Source organism: Taeniopygia guttata, chromosome 1A (assembly GCF_048771995.1).
Source record: "Taeniopygia guttata chromosome 1A, bTaeGut7.mat, whole genome shotgun sequence".
NCBI classification, from domain to species: domain Eukaryota; kingdom Metazoa; phylum Chordata; class Aves; order Passeriformes; family Estrildidae; genus Taeniopygia; species Taeniopygia guttata.
In genome coordinates, this window is record NC_133025.1 from 28,061,645 (window position 1) to 28,083,181 (window position 21,537).

At 39.6% G+C, this 21,537-nt stretch overlaps 1 protein-coding gene across 2 annotated transcripts in view; it reads left to right on the forward strand.

The window, feature by feature from the left end:
• PDZRN4 (PDZ domain containing ring finger 4) overlaps positions 1–21,537 on the forward strand; it is a 229,829-nt gene that overhangs the window by 112,544 nt on the left and 95,748 nt on the right. The window contains exon 1 of one of the 2 annotated variants that reach the window (XM_012568932.5): positions 17,558–17,901. The exons of the other annotated variant lie outside the window; for it this stretch is intronic. Within the exon in view, the coding sequence (XP_012424386.5) occupies positions 17,833–17,901 (69 nt within the window). The 5' untranslated portion in view covers positions 17,558–17,832. Of the gene's footprint in view, positions 1–17,557; positions 17,902–21,537 lie in introns of those variants that run through there. 2 annotated transcript variants of the gene reach the window in all.

A 21,537-nucleotide genomic window follows, 5' to 3' on the forward strand; every position in this document is an offset into this window, starting at 1 on the left:
TTCACTTTCTTCATTTGCTTTTCAGTCTTAATCATATGAGATCACTTAAAGGAACTTTCAGTGAAGCAAATAAGGAATATTCCTTAGCACCCATTCCTAACTTAGCAGCGGATTTTTTTTTTCAACTTAACAGTTTCAGGAACACACTAAATCTCTCTTTTGAAAGCCATTCTCTGTACATTTTTTCTCCACTAACTTGGCCACGAACTATCAAGTTACTATTTTCTTTCACGTCCTTGAAAATCTTACTTCTAAAATCTTAGCCAAGTGAGGGTAATTGGTGTGTATCCAGACAGCTCCAGTAAAAGTCTTTCTGCTTCCTTCAGCCCATGAACGGCCCCAAAATTTCTCATCTTGACAGAAGCAATATGAAGCCAATGGGCAGACAGTACAGAGTATAAGTATTTGGAGCATTTTTCCATCACGATACCCTGATGAGTATCTTGCCACTGTTCTCTTTAGCACAAAATGTTGGAGCTGATCCCTTACTTTCTGGGACACTGACTGTGAGCTACCTGCAGTGACTTCAGATAAAGATACTGGTTAGGTTGATTTTTTACATTAAGTTTCATTTCAATGCTGTACTCTCGTATACTATTTTTGTAGCATAAATCAATAAAGTAGAAATTGTTTCCCTGGAGATCTCACAAATAAGAACTACAGTTTGCCTCTTCTGTTTTGGCAAACAGTGTATAAAGACAGTGCAAAACTCAAAATGAATGCCCTTGTCACCCCTCCCCCTCCAAAATACTGGTCTTTTTTTTTAAAGGGACTTGTTTCCACAGTGAAATATTTCAGATATTTTTTCATTATATAAAAATTCATAAGAGGTAAGGAATTCTTGATAAGAATTTAAAGGTTTAAGAAAGAGTTGGCTGCCTATGATAAGGTGAAGAACTCCTATCTTGTTCCTAGAACAAGTTCAGTGAAATCAAGGATAGCTTGTTTCTCTCTGTTACTCATCACTATACATCAATCCAAAGGTAGCCAAAGCTTTTTGATTCTCATTGCAGTCCTCAAGTCTACTCCATCCTTGGCCTCTTTGTTGACACTCCCAACAATGTTATTGGAAGAAGTGATGTGTTTTAATAATGCAAACACCTGCCCAGTAGGACCTTGCCTGAAACTGCTGTCTTGTTTCAGATAGAACATTAAACAGCTGTCTGGTTGTAGTAAAATTTAGTCACTACCAGCTGAGGTTGAAGCCAAATTTATGACCTGCAGTTGACGGGGTTTGTAGCATTACCTGTGCCTTGAACCATCTAGTAATTTAAATGTCTTCAGAAAGGACATATTTTGACAGTTTATTGAACAGAGAGAAGGGGAAGGGATTTTAGAAAAAAAAAAATTTTTTTCCTATTGATAATTACACACCTTTGGTACTGATTTTGTATTTGCATGAGAAATTAGAGAAAATCCAGATGACATCAATTATGTCTATGGGCCAGGCCTCAGTTACATCACAGTGGTACTCAGAGGGAATGAATGTTATGCCAGTGGATGCATCCTTTTCAGCTCAGCCTTCACATATTTGAATGCTTCTCTCTGTTTAAAAAGAAGAGTATATTGACATATTGTCTTTGTTTTGTATAGATCCTGAATCTGCAATTTCATAGCAGCTTTCCAGTCCCTATAGAGCGTTTAACTTAGATTTGACAGAAACCACAGAATGGTTTTGTAATGGGTATTATCTGTGCTCCTGGTCCCTGGAATGCCTTTCAGATGGGCTAATATCAGCAAAATTTTAGTGGGTAGTCAGGGAATTATATAGAAAACATGTAATTGGACTTCATGAGAAATTGTTGACTAATACCCTTCTGATGGTACCTTGGAATCATCTATGGCTGAGTAATCTCTGTAAAGTGATTTGCATCACAGCCGAGTTAGTGTCAAGGGTATACTTTGGACAGAAGGCACACTTTAGAAATTAGGATATCAATTTTTTTTTTCCATGTGAAAATACATTACATATGCTCCCTGTTTTTCTCAGGGACTATCACAGAGCCCTAAAACATTTACAGCTTTGCGTATGCTAGAAGGAGGGTATGAAAGGAGAGAAAATATGACAGTGGGGGCTGATGGCAGCATGAAGCTGCAGCTTTCCATGTGCTTTCAGTGCCTTGTTTATTGCTTTGTGCAGCACAGCCTAGATGAGGCTCATCAAGAGCCAACTCTAATTGAAGCTGTCCTATAAAAATGCTGCTAGGAGCAGATGTGGCTGTACCAGGAATATTTTTTAATGCACTTACAAGAATTTTAAGACCTAAAGTATTTCTAGACAGAAACAAGATAGTTGGCACAGACTGAACATTTAAGCTTCATTGCAGACACATACCTCAGTTTTCTCATTCCATGACTAGTCTTCATTTTCTCCTGGGAATCTGGTCAGTACTTGCCCCCATTAATGCTGTGTGCTTTAAAGGTTTTTAGTTATACTTTTCTATCCTGACAGAAACCACACCTTTTGGGATACATTTTTATTGGAGATTGGAAGGAAAAAAAACCCTCTCATTTGTTAAGGATATCAGGGAATATCTGGGCACATTTTTAACTTATATTTTCACAATGGGGCCTACTTCCAGCATTCCCAGGTGTACTTTTCCAAGTTCTGCCAAGGTAACTTGATGCATATTGAAAATGTAAGTAGATTTCATAAATATTTTCCTACCCACCTATCAGAATTCAAGCAATGGCAGCTGAGATGCTACTCCTCTCTACCCAGCCTGGGAAGTACAGCAAAATTTACAGTGGACTCAGACAGTGGAAGAGGGTGGTAATTGTGTGTGGTGAAGAGTAATTACCATCCTGGGCAGCAAACCCAGGCACGTGAGCCTTTCTGGCCGCAGCTTTATGGTAGTTTGCTGCAACCAGCCTGAGCTATTCATGCTATTCTTCAGTAATTCCCTCTCCTGTCATTGTCTTTCTGAAAAACTGACCAGTGAATCAAAAGGGGGTGAGCCCATTTAAGTGAAATAACCTGTTATTGCATGTCATTTTTGATTTGTGAAACAGCTTTTTTGGGAGTCAAAAGCTCAAAGGAGAGGGATTTTCTGAAATTATCAGAAAGATTGAGCAAATATGACAGCACTTGGAGAAGGTGGGTAGCTGGGTTTTATTTTAAAGTGTTAAGATATTGTCCAGCTAGTAATAAAAAGGCTTTAAAAAACCTCCAAGCAAGCAAAGAGTAATGGCTGGAAGGTGAAGAAATTACTTCACTTTTAACTGTGCAAGGCAATGGCTGATTTGTGAACATGATTCCTCCTAGGCCTTCAGTTGTGTTTTCTGATGCAAAACTCATGTTGCCAGTGGATTCAGGACTGTCAGACTTAATACTTTAGGAGAATAGACATTATCATAGGCAAAAGTGCCATGTCCCATACGGACAGGGTGCTCTCCTGGAGGACTAAAGGCTGGCAGCACCTTGGCTGGTGTTGGAGCAGCCAGCTGGAGGCACAGGCTGGGGAGGCAGTAAGGAGATGCTGGATAAAACCAGGGAGGATAAGATGCAAGGAGCTCTTTTGTAGCCGAATTCTGAGCAAAGACTTCTTTGTCATAAGCACTGTCAAACAGCCTCGTTGCCACGGCAACACTGGCTGGATAGCCCATTTGGGAAAATACTTGTAGGACCTAACACTCTATCATCTGTCATCCAATAATTCCATGTTCATAATAACTAGGAAATCAATGGCCATCCTCGGAGACAGGTTGCTGAGGGGTAAGTGCTCCGCGGCCGGCGCAGTCCTGCGCCACTCTCAGCTCACTCGCGCTGGCCGTGGAGCGTGGGGCTCATGAGGACCTGCTCAGAGACTGAGGTTTGTTTTCTAATTAAACTGTGCTGTTGGCATCCATAAGAGAGAGAAGAAAATGGCAGATAAGGCAGTTCAAGTAGTGTGAGGAAACAAAGGTTTAGGTAGAATTAGCTTTTCATATTTTAAAATACCAAGGAAAACCATGTACTCAAGTTATCACATAGCCAGCATGAACAAATTCTGTAACTTAAAGGCATTTTTTTCTTATCTTGGCTTTCTAATTAAACTGCTTATCATCATAAAGGCTTTGTTACCTTTATGTTACGTATTGAATATAAAGCAATCACAGAACAGTAATTAAAATTCTTAAACATGCACCCATTGACTTTACATACAATTAGTTTGCAGCAGTGTGCCATTCATTAATAACACAAGTTTTCAGAACTGAGACCTCGTTTGGCTTTGCAGGGAAGGATGTGTTTAGTAATTATTTTGGCAGTATTTATCTGTTTTGAAAAAAATGTGCTAATATGTATCTCTGCAAAGTAATTCTGTAGAAAAAAATCTTAAATTGAAGCTGAGGGAGAGGGTAAGTCCTTGCTGATAGGAGTATTACAAACATGAATAAAAGGTAATTCTTATCACTCTATTAACAGTATTTGAAGGATTCTCGTTTTCATAATTCACAACAGGAGTTTCCTTTTCAAAATTCTTTTGGAGCACAAAGATAAGTTGGCCCTTTTCCAGCCGACTGTTTCAGCACAACCATGGTTCAATTAGCAGACAGCACAGGGCAGATGCACGCAGGGCCACAGGCTGAAGCTTTGGGTAGTTTGTGCTGGGGAATGTGATGAATAATCAGGTCAATCTCTATGTGTTTCTGTGAAAAACACATGCCTTTTGAAGGGAGATTTGTGGTTCATTTTGCAAATATAGTAGTAATTATGTGAAGTGATACCTTAGGTATTAGCATGGGAAATGAGAAGGTATGATGTCCTTGTTTTGCACCTAGAGGTCAAACTGTGAGTATTCAGGGTGGTGGGATTCAAACTCTTCATTATTTGATGCCCTACTATGGTTTCTTGAAGTAAACACTTGCTCTCAGCTTTTGAGAGCTTGATGATTACACCACATTCAGTTCCAGGCTCAGTGTGTGTTCTCTGTGAAAACATTTTCAGTTGTTCAAGTCATCAGAAATACTTGCAGATCCTAATTCCAAGCTCTGAGTTGTGCTAGTTAAGTCTCTAAAATCATCCACTCGCTGTTTAAGTTTAGATTGGCTTGTATTCCAGTAATATGTCAGGTTTGGAAAAAAATTTCCTGGCATAGACCTATTTGGGAGAAGAGGCCTGTTTCTTTCATGTTCTCCAAGGTACAGGGTTCAGACAGAGGTTCAGGAGGTTGCTGTTCTCTACCTGTCTGTTGAGAAACTCAGTTTTAGCAGATGAGGAGTCAGGATTTTGTTGTGAGGGACGTGATGAAGAAGGAATCTCTGATGTAAATAGATTTATGGAGATACAGGAATGTGATCTCACAAGACATATGGCATAGAAAAAAAGGAGAATATAGAGCTTCATAAAGAGCGAGGAAGAACGTTATGTTTTTGTTTTGTTTTTTTTAATTAAGTAAAGATGAGTTAAAAAGAAAAAGTTAAGAAAGATAAGGTAAGGGCTATGGAAGCACGGACGGTGATAGAAAAAGAGTGACAGATAAGCAGGAGAGGAGAGGAGAGGAGAGGAGAGGAGAGGAGAGGAGAGGAGAGGAGAGGAGAGGAGAGGAGAGGAGAGGAGAGGAGAGGAGAGGAGAGGAGAGGAGAGGAGAGGAGAGGAGAGGAGAGGAGAGGAGAGGAGAGGAGAGGAGAGGAGAGGAGAGGAGAGGAGAGGAGAGGAGAGGAGAGGAGAGGAGAGGGGAGGGGAGGGGAGGGGAGGGGAGGGGAGGGGAGGGGAGGGGAGGGGAGGGGAGGGGAGGGGAGGGGAGGGGAGGGGAGGGGAGGGGAGGGGAGGGGAGGGGAGGGGAGGGGAGGGGAGGGGAGGGGAGGGGAGGGGAGGGGAGGGGAGGGGAGGGGAGGGGAGGGGAGGGGAGGGGAGGGGAGGGGAACCACCTTGACTAGGAAGTGATTAAAAATATGTTATCTCAGCAAAACTGCTCAAAATTGAAGTATTCAGTCAACAGCTGGCAGGATTAGCCAAGCTGTGCTGTGGTTCAACCTTTCTTTGACTTCAAAACGGGAAAACAATCTATTCTATATGGAGAAGGCACTAGAGGAATCAGCAATAGACCCACCACTGAATAGAACTGAGAAACTGTCCTTGAGAAAAGTACATCCAGATAACAAACTAAGAAAGAGTAAGAGCAAATGGCTGGAGAGGAAACCAGTAGGTGCTTGAAGTGGTAGAAGTAACTTTTTACACCAGGTTGACATAGGAATCCAATATGTCATTTTTGTGTAAGTAATCTTCTCCTCTACGTGACAAGATGATGAAGCCTTATTTCTTTGTGAGTGCATCTGCTGGGTACCTCCAGTGGGGGCACTGCCAGGGCAATGCTCCCACAGCCTCAGTGATGGCCTCCCTTCACACCTGGGCACTTAACAAGGGAAAGGCTGGCTTGTGTTGACAAATGAACATGTTCTGCTGTGTCACTAGTTTTTATTCAGATTATTAAAGAAATGTAGGGAAGCATCAAGAAAATTCATTTATTTGCCTTTCTGAAAGGAATTGGCAGCTTCCATAACTTCCTCTGGGGATTCTCATATTTACTTTGTTTAGACTTGAAGTAGAGTTTTAGAGATATAGATGCATATAGTATTTATTGGTTAGGTCTTGTGCTTTCCCCCAGCATTTGTCAGTAACTGCTATTTTCTGTCACCCTCTGGAAGATGGAAAGGAAAAGAATTTCAAGAGTGCCAGGGGAACACGAACTATGACTGCCTCTTCCATACTTAATGTGAGTGGATAAATACATGGCATTAGTTTCCAGGGCTGGTGCTCACATCAGCACTTCAGTCCTCCTTCCATTCCTCCTCCCCTCCTCTCCTAATAGAAGAGGAAAGCCAGGAGGAAGTTGTAACATGACATTCCCTGTGTGTTACAAAGGATAAATACTGCATCCCCCAGAGCTGCTTTGATGAATCTGTGTTTAGTCAGAGGTTAGATCAGTAAAGCTTGCAGTGGAGGGTGTGAAATAGCATTGATCAAACTGACTTCTGAAGCAGAGTGAAAGACAAAGAGAATCAATTAAACCTTTGGCCGTGGCATCCTGGTTTATTTTGCTGTGCACTGGGAAAACAGGTGTGTAGCTGTTGCTTGTTGTAATATCCAAGCTGGCACTGTTGTGGGGAGCAGCCCCAGGGGCATGTGCAGCTGAGCCCAGGCTGCTCTGAAGGTTTCCATGGGCTCTCCCCTCCCCTCCCCTCCCCTCCCCTCCCCTCCCCTCCCCTCCCCTCCCCTCCCCTCCCCTCCCCTCCCCTCCCCTCCCCTCCCCTCCCCTCCCCTCCCCTCCCCTCCCCTCCCCTCCCCTCCCCTCCCCTCCGTAGCTTGAGACAGGACTCTTGCTTTCCCTGGGCTGACAATGTTCCTTCTCGCTGCATGACTTTTCTAATTTATTTGACCATCACTATCTGGTCCCTAAAGCATTACAATAAATCCCCAACACATCTGCTGAAGAGGCAAATAACAACCTTAGGGCTTCTGGCTAGTCACTGCAGCGGCAGGGTGAAGTCACTCTTGAAAGCATTAACTTTCAAAGGAGATCACAGTGGGACAGAGAAATACGTTCTATTATATGCAGATAATATTTAATTACAGAAAATATTTTGTCTTTTGCTAGAAGTCATTGATTCAGAAAACATGTGACTCAGGTGCTGGGGAAGGAAAGACATTTCTTATCATAGCAACCTTAACATTGCCTTACAGTTATGTGTGTCAGTTGTGCTAGGGCTAATTCATCATGTAAAGGGTATGCTATGTATGTCACATTTTAGTGTCTGTTCATTTGTTTTGATAATCAAGATCTTGGCAGATTTGTCCCACATTGTAGAATTTATAGTAAGGATTTTCTTATCACTGAATTAAGTTGATACATATAATCCTAGTGTCCTGCACAAGAACTGAATAGAAATGAAACATATTCAGACTAGATGCAAAGATCTTGCAGAAAAGCACTCAACCTTTCCCAATCAGTTATTCTCTTCAATTTTTTTCCTTTTTCTTCTTTATTTTCCTGTGATTTGTCTCACATCCTTCCAGGGGGAATCATAGAGAAGAGAACAGACATTAACTTTGAGAAGGTTATATTTTCTCTTCTATTAAAAGACCTTTCTGTTTTATAAGATACAAAGTTTATTTCTGTAAAAAATATGAGTTTTGGAAATACACTGCTTTTACTTCTAGTGTGAACACTCACATACTATAGTTTGAAGTTTGATGAGTAAAATCAATTTTCAGAGATGTCACTTCCTCCCCTGTAGTAAATGAAAGCATCTCATTCTCCTCTATGAAGATGAGTTGAAAATGTGGAGTCTGACTCCTTATGGGCAAATACAAATGTGAACATATTTAGCAACAGGAGTCGCCTACCTGGCCTGATGCCCCTTGTTTTTCTTTTGAAATAAATGGTTCAGTAGTACAGGAATTCACTCTGGAGTAAATGAGATTATGTTTCTCCATTTTTGTATTGCATCAGGCTGCTTTAAGTCTGATCAGGCAAGTTGGTAGGTGTCAGGACACAGTGAAGGTATTTGTCTGCCTGTGGGCATCTTCAAACTCTTCCAAATATACGTACAAGGCCTTACTGAAGGAGCTAAGAAGGATTATGCAAGTGGTCTTGAACTTTTTGACATGGAGAATTCCAAACAGTGTCTACTAAAATATCTATCCTGCAAAAATATAATTTTATTTTATAATTTTTAAGAAATAGCATTTTTTGCTTTTGGTCATGTGTAAGAGTACTGAGGGCACTTACTGCAGTGTTGGACAAAGCATGGTGGACATTTCCTGCTAAGGAAAGTTTAGATAAACCACAGAATCACAGAATGCTTTGTGTTGGAAGGGACCTTTAAAGATCATGTTTTTCCTAGCTGGGAATAAAATCAGTGGAGAATTACACAGCAAAGATCCCTGGAACAGGAGATCAGTCTAGACCGCATTTCTCTGGTCTAGACTCTGCTTTATTTTTATTTATGACTGATATTGACAACCAAAATACATTACAGAGCTTGGGCATGTATTTCAAGAAGGGCACATTTTGAAATCCGAGAGCAATGATTTCACTGTGTGAAAGTTAAATTTGGAAGGATTTTCATCCCAGATGAATTGCACTGGTATTGCTACTATTTCATCAATTGATCCTTACTGTTGAGTAAGGGTGTTAAGTGTCTCTTCTTTAGAGCACAATGATGGTTTTTAATCTGCTTCAGTCTTGGCAAATTGAATGACACCATTGCCTCTATAATTCTGGTTTCCCATCCAAAGGTTTCTTTTAAGTGATCCTGTGTATGTATTGTTTTATATGTTTTTATGCTAAATACAAGCCAAGTGCTTCACTGTAATTTGCATCATTCTTTGATTGTAGTGTAACTGAATTATTTTCCTCCACTTTATATTGTCCTTTAGCTATTTTAGGAAGCTATATACAAAAAGAGTTTTTAATGCCCCTGTCCAGAGGGCTCAGATGATCAAAGAGTCCTGGCAAGCTGCTGGAAGCAAAGCAGGAGCACAGCACAGAGGTGGCAGCAGCTGAGCAGAGGCTGGGTGGCAATGGTGTCCCTGTGGCCAGGCAGAAAGGGCTGGGTGGGCACCTGCCTCTGCAAACCACTGATGTGTGACAAATCTCCCCTCTGAAGCTGACAAGATCTTCATTTTGGCTTTTCATTCCAGGAAAAAGAAGAGGGGTTCAGACTAAGGATCTGAAATTTCATTCAGAGATAAAGCAGGATTTGCTATGCTAATTTCTTTTCCACAGGACATCAAAATAGAAGAAAAAGAGGCATCATTAATCGGATTTCATTTGTCTCCATCCATGTAGGTCTGCAAGAGTTTTTAATTTTTTCTACATTTTTCTTCCCAACTCCTTATACCTGAGTTCAGACCTGATATTTCTGTTTCTTGATGGGTGGGAGTTGCAGGGATCTGGGGTTTGGCAGGGCACACTGGCAAGGCTGAGCTCTGGCGTACTGCAAGGACTCAGGGCACCCTGATGCGGGTGGGGTGGCTGGCACGGGGCTGGGACCAGGCTTGTGCCTAGGCAGCCTGCCGGGTCAGCATCCAGCAGAGAGACCCCTGCACCTCCCTGACAGCTGCCACAGTAACCAAACACCAGCAATTTTCAGGGAAAGACACATCTAATAACATTAATTTTCTTCTAGAGCAGACGGTAAGGTAACTGAAACCAGGTTGATTGGGCTTTGCTGGGACATTTACCTAACGATCTTCTAGAAGGCAGGTGCACTGGCAGTAATTTTAAACTTTAGAAAGCCCCAAAAGCGTACAAAGTAAACCTTTGATGCTGTGGGGATTTTCACAAAGAGAAAGCTGCATTCATTTTAAATCATTACAAAGCATTTGCTGACGACAACAGAATTAATGGTGCTTTTATGGTGGTCAGTTAGTGACTATCAACAAACAGAATTGACTGTAGTTTACATTGTTATTTTAAATCAAACTAACCAGTCTAAACCAAACTCAGCTAGTCTGACTAGCTGACAGACATGGGAGTAGTGTGGGCAGTTCCTCCTGCAGCATTGTGTGTTGTAGTCCTGCATCCATCATTCTATCAAGTGTGTGTTGGAAGCCAGGTTTGAGATTCAATCACACTCACCACTTACACTGTCTTTAGGGTGATGAAGACGTGATTAGTTAAACACAAGCATCCAACTCCCCTCTGTTTGGAGACATAGGTTGTATCTGTGTTTAAAAAAATTATTTTTTTACTATAGTAATGTTAACTTCTGACAGTTATATTACAACATGTTTATACTTTAGTGGAGGAGAAAAGCAGCTGCTTTTATGGCCTGATTCAACAGAGTTCTCCTTTTCAGCTTCAATACCATGAAAATCCATTCAAGGCCATGAAAACTTCCCTAATCCTGGTGTGTTTTTTCTAGGGCACAGTAGGCCATTTATACGGGGTAAGACAGAATTATCTATTTTATTGCTGTATCCCCCGACAGTTTTTCCAGACTGCCACTTGTACAAGCTTTGAAAGCGAGTGGTGGCACGTCCATATTGGTAAATGTGTCTCTGCACTGGTTGTGCCGTATTCATGACAAACTGTTCTTCTCAGCATCTTCACTTTTGAAATATTCGGGTGTACCAAAATTACTCTTGTAGATTTATTGAACTAATGGCACTTACTCTCAAAGGGCCTTTTAGCAAGGGACTTTCTCAAGCCATGAGTAATTTTTCATTTTGTACTTCTGTACTGATTAGCAGTATAAAACTTAAAACTTTTAATTGAGACACCACACAAGACATGTTAATTAATTTGAGTGCTGAAGGCTGCAAGGGCGGCCTCAGCAGAACTTGGGTGGGTGTAACAGCCGACTATAACACATTCTTTGAAAAGCTCTGTAAAGTCTTGAAAGGCTTATTGAGTTTATGCCCTTGCAAGACTGGTGTTACTTATTTTACAAGAATGTAAAAAGGAAGAGGTTTTCTAATGACTCAGGTATCAGAGGAAAGAAAAGAGCCAAGGAGTTCCCCACCACTGCTCTTGTCCTCTGAACCAGTCCCTGCAGCTGCAGCCCTTGAATTAATTTTGTACTGTGAGTTCAGTTTCTCATTGAGGCTTTTCACTGATATTTGCTGTTGTTTGATCTGGGCCTGAACTTGGCATATCTTGGTTCCAAATGGTCTTTATTTCCAACACGGGTATAAAAAAACTCAGATATAATCTTAAGCTGTTGGGAAAAATCCTTTTTTTTTTTTTTTCTTTTTAATTTTGAAACAGATGTAGCTTGAAAAGCTTTGAAACTGATTAGGACAATAATAAAATGTACTTTCATAGATGTGTTTGAAGTTTGAAGTGATGTGATCATTAATGCTGTTGTTAATTATGTTGTATTAGCAGCTAACATTAGCTAAGAAATTTTCAGTTAAAGATATATTCTAGCTTTTTGTGCAAGAACTGGTAAGTTTGTACCTTTAGAATTAAAATAGTAAAGGGTTCATGTTGCCAATATTAGATTTCCAAGGAGGAAAATAATAAATACAGGCAAGCTATCAGCAAGGGGATGCATGGAGGGAAATATCAGAGCTGTTCTATCTCTCATAGCGCCCAGAAGTTGGTGAATTATGGGCTTCCTAGGCAGGTAGATGACTAGTGAACAGTTACCTGTTGTAAAGTTGCCTAATACCTTTTGAACTATTTTCTGCTTTTTGCTTCCTTTGAGGTAGTGCGTTCCACTATCAAATTTCTTGGGAAAAAAAATCCAGTCTTTCTTTTGCTGTTTTAAATGTATTGTCTTATTATTTCATTGTGTAATGTGAGAAGGAATGCATTCTGTATCAGGAGAATATATATAACATGGAAGATGCAGGGAACGTGAATTATTATTTATATTTCTCATTTGTGCTTCACAGCTCTTCCATTTTCTTTAAATGATTTAAAGATGGAAAGACCAGAACTTCTGGCTATATGGATAAAATATGGATATTTCTGGTGTTTGTGCAGTTTCAATAGTTCCTGCTCCACTGTTAGTCTTTTCCTCAGGCAATTGGAGGAAACTATCCACAACTCCAAACCTATTTTCTGAGTAGATATAATTACTTTAGAGACCATGACTGAATATTTTAGCAGTGTTCCCTATGTGCAGTTTTTAATGTTTATTGACATGGGACTTCACACCTAAATTTATCTATAATCAGAGCTTTTTCCACCGAACTTTGTTCATACACTTTAGGTTTGGCTATCCTGATTAATTCTTGTTTCTTTTAAATCATTTAAATTGTTATTTATGAGTAATTCTACTCTGTGTACTCCATAGTATAAAAACTCTGTAGTGCAGTTAAAAGCCTGGTTTCACATGATCATATGGTTTAAAAAACATGAAGTTATGTGAGATGGTTTCTTTATAAATAACTGATGAGATAGAGAAAGTCAAGAGAAAGTCAAGGTCCTTCTAGAAGATGTTAACCAAGTCCTGACACCAACCTTTATGTATTCCTAACTTAAAATTCAGTATTAGGCATCATTTGGTTTTCTGCAACAGTTCCCTAATTATTATGGCACCAGTTTAAGGGTGATAAGGAAGCCATTCAGAGTAAAAACCATGGGGAAAAAATATCCTGGATGAATCTTTGAGAAAGAAAAGGGACAAACAGTTTCTGATCAGTCTGAAGTTTGGCTGGTAGACGTGGTAAAGGAATTGTACTTTTCCCAAAGAATGCTAGCCAGCTCATTCACATTGTATTAGTAGATAAATCGGTTAAAATGGGGTTATTTTCTTTTTTTCCTGTAGAGCAAAAAGAACAAGTAGAACTTGTACTGTAAGCAGTTGTGGCAGAGGGGATTTCTCATGTCCTTGCTTTCCGTTTCCCTTTAGACAGGTATTTGCATTTTTGAAAAGGTATGCCATAAGTCCCATAGGATCCTATAGTTTCCATGTAAATGTAATCATGGATGGGAAAACCAATCAATAGATATCAATAGACTGGACTTATATATGATGTTATGGGCGCTCCCTGCCTTCCAGGGAGCATTTGAGCCCAATGGAAAATTCCACTTATGGAGCCCATTTGATTTACAGTCAGGCAGGCCTAAATAGGCTTCAGAGAAATTACAGTCCTCCTAGGAAATACAGAACTTAGGAATTCCATGTCCTGCCTCTTCTCTTGCCACCTTTAATTTTGCTGTGACTTTGACCAGTGCATGGAATCTTGGTAGCTGTGGTAAAGTATATGAGATTAAACAAATGTCTTTCCTAACTTAATGTTCCAGAGAATATTGCATTTTATCATAGATAGAAATTCTTAGTTTTTATGTTCATGGATTTTCAAGTATGGTCTGATGACTGTAGAAAACATACAGCATTTCTACTTTGAGGAAGACTTTCATGCATCTTGTAGGGATTGTGGTAAGATTTTCTAGTTTATTGTCTTTGCAAAAATCAATTTTATTGAAGCCTAAGCCATTTCAATGACTTTGTACTTCTATAGCTTGCACCTTCATTTATCCTACTGGTACATATATATATTATGTTATTTTAGAGTTCAAGCTGGCCAGCTTATATGCAAATTCTGAGTCTTTGGGTTATATTTACTCAAGCTTTTTAAGTTTTTCTCTGGAATCATAGGTCTGGAAGTTTCCTTGTTTTTCTAATAATGCAAACTGACTGATGCATAAGATCACCTGAGCTGAGGCTTCATTAAAAACATTAAATATCCCAACGGACTAAAAGATCTACCCAGACTGAGGTTACAAGCCTTTGTTCAGAACAGTGGGGATATGCAAAAGCTTTCTCCAGCTCTTTTTCTTATGATACTTCTGTTTTACAGCCATGCAGCCCTTAGACTATAAATTGCATTGCCATCTGTTCTGAGAGCCAGATTTCTCGGAATTCCTCAAAATTTATATAGTAAATTCTGTAGGGTTGGTACATCAGGAGGACAGTGTGAATTCAAGGGCTTGCAAAGAAAACTTGGAATTCCACATATACTTCACTGGGTTTTACCGCTGTGTTTGGACCAACAGCTTCATTATCCTTACTTAAAATAAATGTTATATTTTATTACAGGTCTTTTAGTGTGTGATAAAGAACCTATAAAGGAGTGAGTGGTCTTTATATTGCAGTGTTTTTGTCCTGAATTTTTTGCAATGATAAATTTTCTTACATGGGTTCTTGTAATTAGACAGTGCTGTATTTCAATGAGGTAACTGTATACCAAATATAAGTAATCTCCTAGATACTTAAAATTAATTAGGGAACCTAAACAAGGACACGTTGTTTGAAAATGTTAACAATTTTTTTGGTAACTCTCTTAAAATTGAACTCCATCCATTTGCATTAATAATTGCTGGTTTGACTGTAAATTATTATTTTAGTTTTTATGGTAAGATTTAATTGTAGTCAATGATCATAGAGAACTCCAAATTAAGAAAATCATTGAATTATTGAATTATCTATGAATTACATATAAAATAAGAGTGACCTGATTATGTTTTTGTACCTTTTTGATCCCTTTAGCTACAAAAAGTTGGAGGGCAATAAAGATGAGGAATAGGGAAAGAAAGAATCTGCTTTCTTACTAATATCAAATTCTTAGCATAACTTGGCCAAAACACATCACATATTTCTTTTTAGTTAATACTTCCACCAAGTTTTGCCTTGAATGTTGTTATATGCTGCACAAAATTTTGTATTTTGACCACATGTAAGATCACAGTTAGATGGAGCTCAGGAACCTGGAAGTACATCTTTACTTCTCTAATAAATCTATTGAGCCCTTCAGACTGTGGCCATTAGTGGTTGCAGAAGCAGAACCTTTTTACTCTGTATGAGCAGAGGGCAGGCACTTGATAAATTAATGGCCATGCTTATGTTGTCTCCAGAGAAGTAAACAAAAGAACCAGAGAAAGAGCAAAATAGACACTGTAAGGCAAAACTACTGAAAGCTTAGCTGTAGCTTTCCATTGCTTATTTTGTCTATTGGTTGTTGTTGTTTCTAGTATATAATTGGAATCCCATAATAATATGTCTTTTTTTACCTGATATTTTAAGAAACTATCAAAAATATACTAGGGTAAATAATGTTTCCTTTCAAGAATGTAGTTTAGCTTTCAAATTGTGTATGTATCAGAGGAAAAAGTTGCGTCAGTGGAAGAAGAGAACGCTTTCATCGAAAGATGGCATGGTTGTCCTTGCATGATTTTTGTCTTGTTCATTGATCTGACTTTCTTAAGTTCAAAATTTACACATCTGAGAATCTTCCTGCACCTTACAATACAAAAACCTTCAAAGACTGAGTTGATGTTTGCTACATGGGTTTAAACCTCTCAGCATGAACAGCATTTCATGTGAGTGTGGAGGAGTAGAACAGAGGCTGATTCTTTCTAACACAGATGAACTGGCCTCCATGGTTCATCTTTGAAATCCTTGGGCTTTGGAGGAAATTCATAACCAAACCTACCTGCTCAGGTTTTTCCACCAAATGAAAATTAATATTCTTTTTCAGAACACTGCTGGAAGCTGGTATGTGAAGAGCTTGCTCTGTTAATGGTCATTATTTGATTCTCACTGACTCTGCACATTTATTAAAGGAGAAGAAATTTACTTAAGATTTAGTCTCAACCTATTTATAATTTACCTAGAGGTTCTAGCAAACTTTACTACTATGCAGAGTTTGCAACAATGGTCCAGTTTTTCCTGTACATTTCTCTGCTTGGCTCTCATCCTGTCTATTAAGTAAAATTAGGGCCCAGAAAATCAGATTATTATATCCCAAGTGGCTGAACTGATAAGCAGCACATGATTGTTGATCTGTTTGCTACCGGTGTTGCTGGTGTTTGAGGTGCTGCTAGATGCAAAGCCAATTTCTTATCAATTAGTGCTCATTAAAATAATTTCCTGTTATTGATTTTAAATATTTGACAAAGCACTTTTAGAAAACCGCGTCCAAAAAAATAAGCAGCTGTACATAATTTCTTAGTAAATGTAACATTTTAGGGTGCAGTGTTAATCTCAGCTAACTGGTTTCATTTGTTTCAAAGTAATTATTTCTGCTTTGGATCCCCTGCTATGCTCTCCAGACTAAAGATGTTTTGAAATAAGCACTTGATATCATTCTTTATGAGCAAAGTTGCTGAGAAAGTAAAGATAAAAAAGGAGCAACTTTTGCTTTTTCTATCCTGTTTTGTTATGGCTTGGGCTTTTTATCTTGCATAACTACCATTGGATTACATTATGTATAATACAAGAATTAATGTCAGCCTTGAATTAAGTATTATTTCCATTGGCCTTAATATTTAACATGTGGGCTTATTTTAATTTTAAATGCATTTTTTCCTTAATACACACATTGACAATTGTGTCACAATTAAAATCTAATTTACAAATGATAAAATTGTATATAATGACATGTTAAAATAATAGCTTTGGTACCTGGGAGTCTGAGAGGGTGTATCAGTTGAGTTTCTGAGAAATTTGGCCTGCAATTATGATTAATCTGTTATACATGCAAGAAAGATACTTGAATGGGAGATTATTTAATAAACAGTAAAATATGTGTCTATATGTAAAAAGCACCAGGTCAAGCACACCTGCATTTCCACGTAGCCTATATATGCATGATGTATTGTTGTGGAATTATGCCTTTTATGAATACAGTGGAATTTTGGCTAAATTTGGCAGTGTCAGAGTTGGAGCTATCAGTATAGCCGTCTGGGTTAATCTTCTCTCCTGCCTTCTTTAGTTTAAATTTTAGCAACATCAGCTCACGTTTCACAAGCACTCTCCTAAAATGCTTACAAATATTTTGAATGTATTCTGTGATCCCTGTTGCACAAGGTGGAGACCTAACATAAGACTTGACTTTTGCTTTTCCCACCTCCATCAATGAATTAGTCTCACAATTACTGTAGAAATTGAGACGAGTGGGGGTGAAATGCATGCAGCTTAGTCTCTCTAACCTTAATAAACAGAGTTGGTATTGACACAAGTGAATTTTGTTTAACCACAGTACATTTGCTTCTTAATTAGTGAGTATTCATCTGTCATCAGCAGCAGCTATGACACCCCTCCCTGCTAACACGTTCTGTCATAAATAATCAATGAGATGCTATTAATATTCATGAGTGGGAATCTGTGTAGTCATGTGCACTGATGCAGAGACAGGGGGAGTGTTGCCATGAACTGAGTCGAAACTCTGTGTGTGTATACGTGAGTGTAAGATAGTTAGGGAAAGGGAAGAAGAGCATGCTGCTACGCACTGCCCTGCCTTGTGCTTCCAGCTAACAGTGGCGTGCCTGTGTCGGGGCTGGAGTGACTGATGAAAAGCAGTAGACAAGTCTGGAGGGTGATTCCCCGTCAGTGCATTTGCCTTTCAGTGCTGGGAAAATTAGAGGCTTTGCTCTTGTGTTGCTTATTAGGATGGGCTGCAATCTCTGCACTTTTCAGAAGAGAGAGGAACACTACAAACTGCTCTATGAAGTTTCACAGGTGAGTGCAGAGGATATTACCAGCATCTCCAGAGTAAAAATGTGTGTGCTTTACAGACAGTAAGTAGAGATGCTTTTGTTTTGCTTTGCCTTTTTTCTTTCCTTTGCAAAATGCTAGTGAAATTGTTTTGGGGGAGATTGTAATTATTAGTATTTTGGGTGCCTGTTGTTTTCTGCTCGTATGCCACTCCCCCTTTAGATGACTTCCTGTGGGATTCTTTTTACATTTTTGTGCATCTTCTGCCAAGATGTCAGTCATATAGCAGCAGTCTCACTGAACCGTATCGGTGGTGTTTTAAGGGAGCCCTTGGCTTTGGTAATAAGACTGATTTCAGATAAATTGCACTGCTGCCTCTGAAAACCTTAGGTCTATGATCTCAGGTATTTTTAAGTTAAGGAACAAAGTTGTTATGTCATGTCCGTGCTGGCTGAGAAGTGTGTTAAATTTTCAGATTAATTAATTAAAATTGAAACAATTCTGAAATGTTGTCACCTTTAAACAGGTACAACAGGGTTCCATGGGTGAGATGTGCTACTTGTTCATTCACTGTGTGTGTGTTATTTCTGTATACTACTAGACAAAGATCATAATCCCATTTAGGTGTTTTCTGTCTCTTTCAGCATCCTAACAGTGTAGTGCATAGCAGAGTAGCAGTCTGCTGCTGCTGCTCTGTTCCCAGCTCCCTCAGAATAAGATGAGAAAAGATGAAACAAGTACCTCCCCATAATAGCCCATAATTTTTGCTCAGATCCTATTAAATCAGTATTTGATTTGCAGCTTTTTTGTTTGCTTTTTTTCCCTCTTGGCATAGCAGACTCACGGATACTAAACTTTAGTGCCTTTCAGCATCTGTTCTCTCCCTCTCTATAATTTGTTCTGGCTTTGACACATTGCCATTAATAGAGGCTGAACACTGGCAGTTTTGGACTGCACTGCTGCTGACAGGCAGTGCAGGGGAGAAAAAACAGCTTAGAATGTTGGTGGTCTGTTGGCACAGCAGCAGCTAAGTGCCCAGTGCCCACTGGTTCCCTCAGAGTTCCTCCTGACGTGATTCATTTCACAGTGGGCTAATTACAAAGTGGATTCTCTACACATGAAGCAGCCTCCTCAGTTGTGGTGTTAATGCACATTTTCATGGTAATGTGATCAGAGCCTCATTAGCCAGTTTCCAGAATGATCCTCTGCATTAATTAAATATAAAAATGACTCTTTTTATCACCATAGAGAGGAAGAAGAAGATTAACATTGTTAATTACTACTGGGGGCCATACCTCTGCATCATTTTTTACCACAGAACCAGCAAGTGCATTCAGTCCTAAAAGAGTGTCTCTTTGCAGGTAGCATGCCCATTGCCTTGCCTGATGAAGCTGGTCTCTAGGTGGAACACTTCCCTTTAGTTCAATATTTAGTCATAATCCCATCATCATTTTTTTCTTACAGCAACAGCACAGGGAAAAGCATAGCAGCAGCACATTTCCCTCTCTTCCTTTTACCTCTCCCCTGCTCTGGATGCCAAACTGATCTGAAAGTGTAAAATGGGGTAGAGTAGGTCAATGTTTGCATTTCTGTGCCAGGGAATAAGAAATGCAGGTTCTGCTGTGAAAGGAATAAGATATTTCTTAAAGGGCTGCATGTGTGTATGGGAAAAAGACTGTGTCTGGTTTAGAGTAAATGCATTTTCAAAATATTCCTTGCAGTAATGTTGTAAGGTGGGGTTTTTAAGAGATTTGAGAAGAATTCTTCCCTATATCTGTTATCTTTGCTATTGAGTTGGAGTGTCTGTGGATTTGAGCAGCCAAGGTGCAAAATTAACTAAAGCTTTCACTTTTTACTCTGGTGCTTGCCAGATAAAGTGTTATCCCTGGGAGGATCTCAGGGAGGCTCCCTGGGGAGTGGAAATGCAGTGAGCCTGGTGCTGAATCTTGTGCTGTTAGGGAAATGTCACTGATAAGGTGCAGAAGGAGGGCAGAGAAATGACTTAGTGTGCTCACTGCCAGATCCTGTGTTCATCTGTAAACTCATCCCTATCTTTGTTTCAGTGTGTGCATGTCAGAGCTCAAAGGATACTGAGTGTATTTTTAACCAGGTGCTGCAGGAAAGATCAGGTAGTGTCTCACACCATAACTGCTTCTGTGTACAATTCTGATTGGTGCTGGGGAGGGGGGAGCAACAGTAGAATATGATAAATTAAATTAAGCCAAGGCAGGCATTACTACTTGATTTGCAAATCCCTTTTTAACTCTCCAGTCCTGTAATTCCTATACCACAGGCTTGGCTCTTTCATCTACATGATTTCTGGAGAGCTTGGGACAAGTTAGCCTGGCAGGGACATGAATTGACTGAGGATGAGCTGCAGCTCACTAGCATATGTGGCTCAGATAGATTAATTTATATTCATATAAAGAAGCAATCCTAGCCTCATCTGCCACCTTTCCCATGCTAGACTACCTGATACTGTAGGTGGTCTGTGCACTCATATACTTAAAAATATAGTAAACAAAGGAAAGCCTGTTTGCAGAGGAAAATCGTGCAAATGCTTGCAGTAGGGCAGGTTTTCTGTGGCTGTTTTTAGTGAGGTTAGATTCAGCATCACAGTGATTTTTGTTATAGAGCTGCTGGAAAATAAAGACATCATTAGAATATGTATAATTTCTCACTCTTTCCCCCATTCCTTCACTCCAGACTTGTCTTTTGCTGAGGTAGCAGTTCAGAGACCATGGGGGCCATCTCCAAAAGTATCATTTGCTTGTGTGACAGATATGTTTCTTTAGGTAACTGTGTTCTGCACATGCAGATTGGGGTCAAAATAAAAAGTCTAAGAGTCATATTTTAAGCATGAAAGCTTTTGAGATACCACTATGCATTGGTGAAGGACCCTCATGCTTCTGAGTGCCTCTTCACCAGTCCTCAGCATGGCTCAGGTTTATTTCTTGACTTCACTGGGGGAAGGTATCAGGCATACTATCCCCCTCAAGTCCTCTTCTCCATATGCCTACCAGTGCAGAAATGAAAGATGTCTCAATTTGAAATTTATGGCCCTACATGATACTTCGTGGAGCACTTTAATATTATTTCCTGTGTGCTGTATAAGCAGGATTGAGCTAATGAGTGTGCATCCAGGAAGTCTATGTCAAGTCACTTAGAGAGGGTGGGATCTGGTGTATGCTCATGTCCATTAAGAGCAGACTTCTGCCATACTCAGCTGATTTTTTTCTTCCACTGCAGGGGGTAAAGAAGCAAGTTAAAGTCATTTGTTAGCAATATGATGAGAATTCTTCCCATTTAGCAGAAAGGATAAGAGAAATATGGCTAGGATTGAAGGGAATCAGCTGTAATCTTCAAGAGCCTTGTTTGAGACTCAAGAAAATGCAGGTTTTCTTCAGAATAGTGTGGCTGTCATTTCTGTTTGCTTGAATTTTTGTGCTGTGTTTTCAAAATGTGGGACTTAACCCACAGAAAAAGAGGAGAAAACTGGAGAGAGATCACTGCTTTTAGAAGTAAACCAAAGAATGGTGCAAACCTCTTTTTTGAGGTACATGTTAAGAAGCAGATCTAGCTCAGGTGAGCACAGAATTGGAAGGGAGAAAGGAGAAAAGACAGAAGGGAAGAAGAGACTATCTTAGATGGCTCACAAAG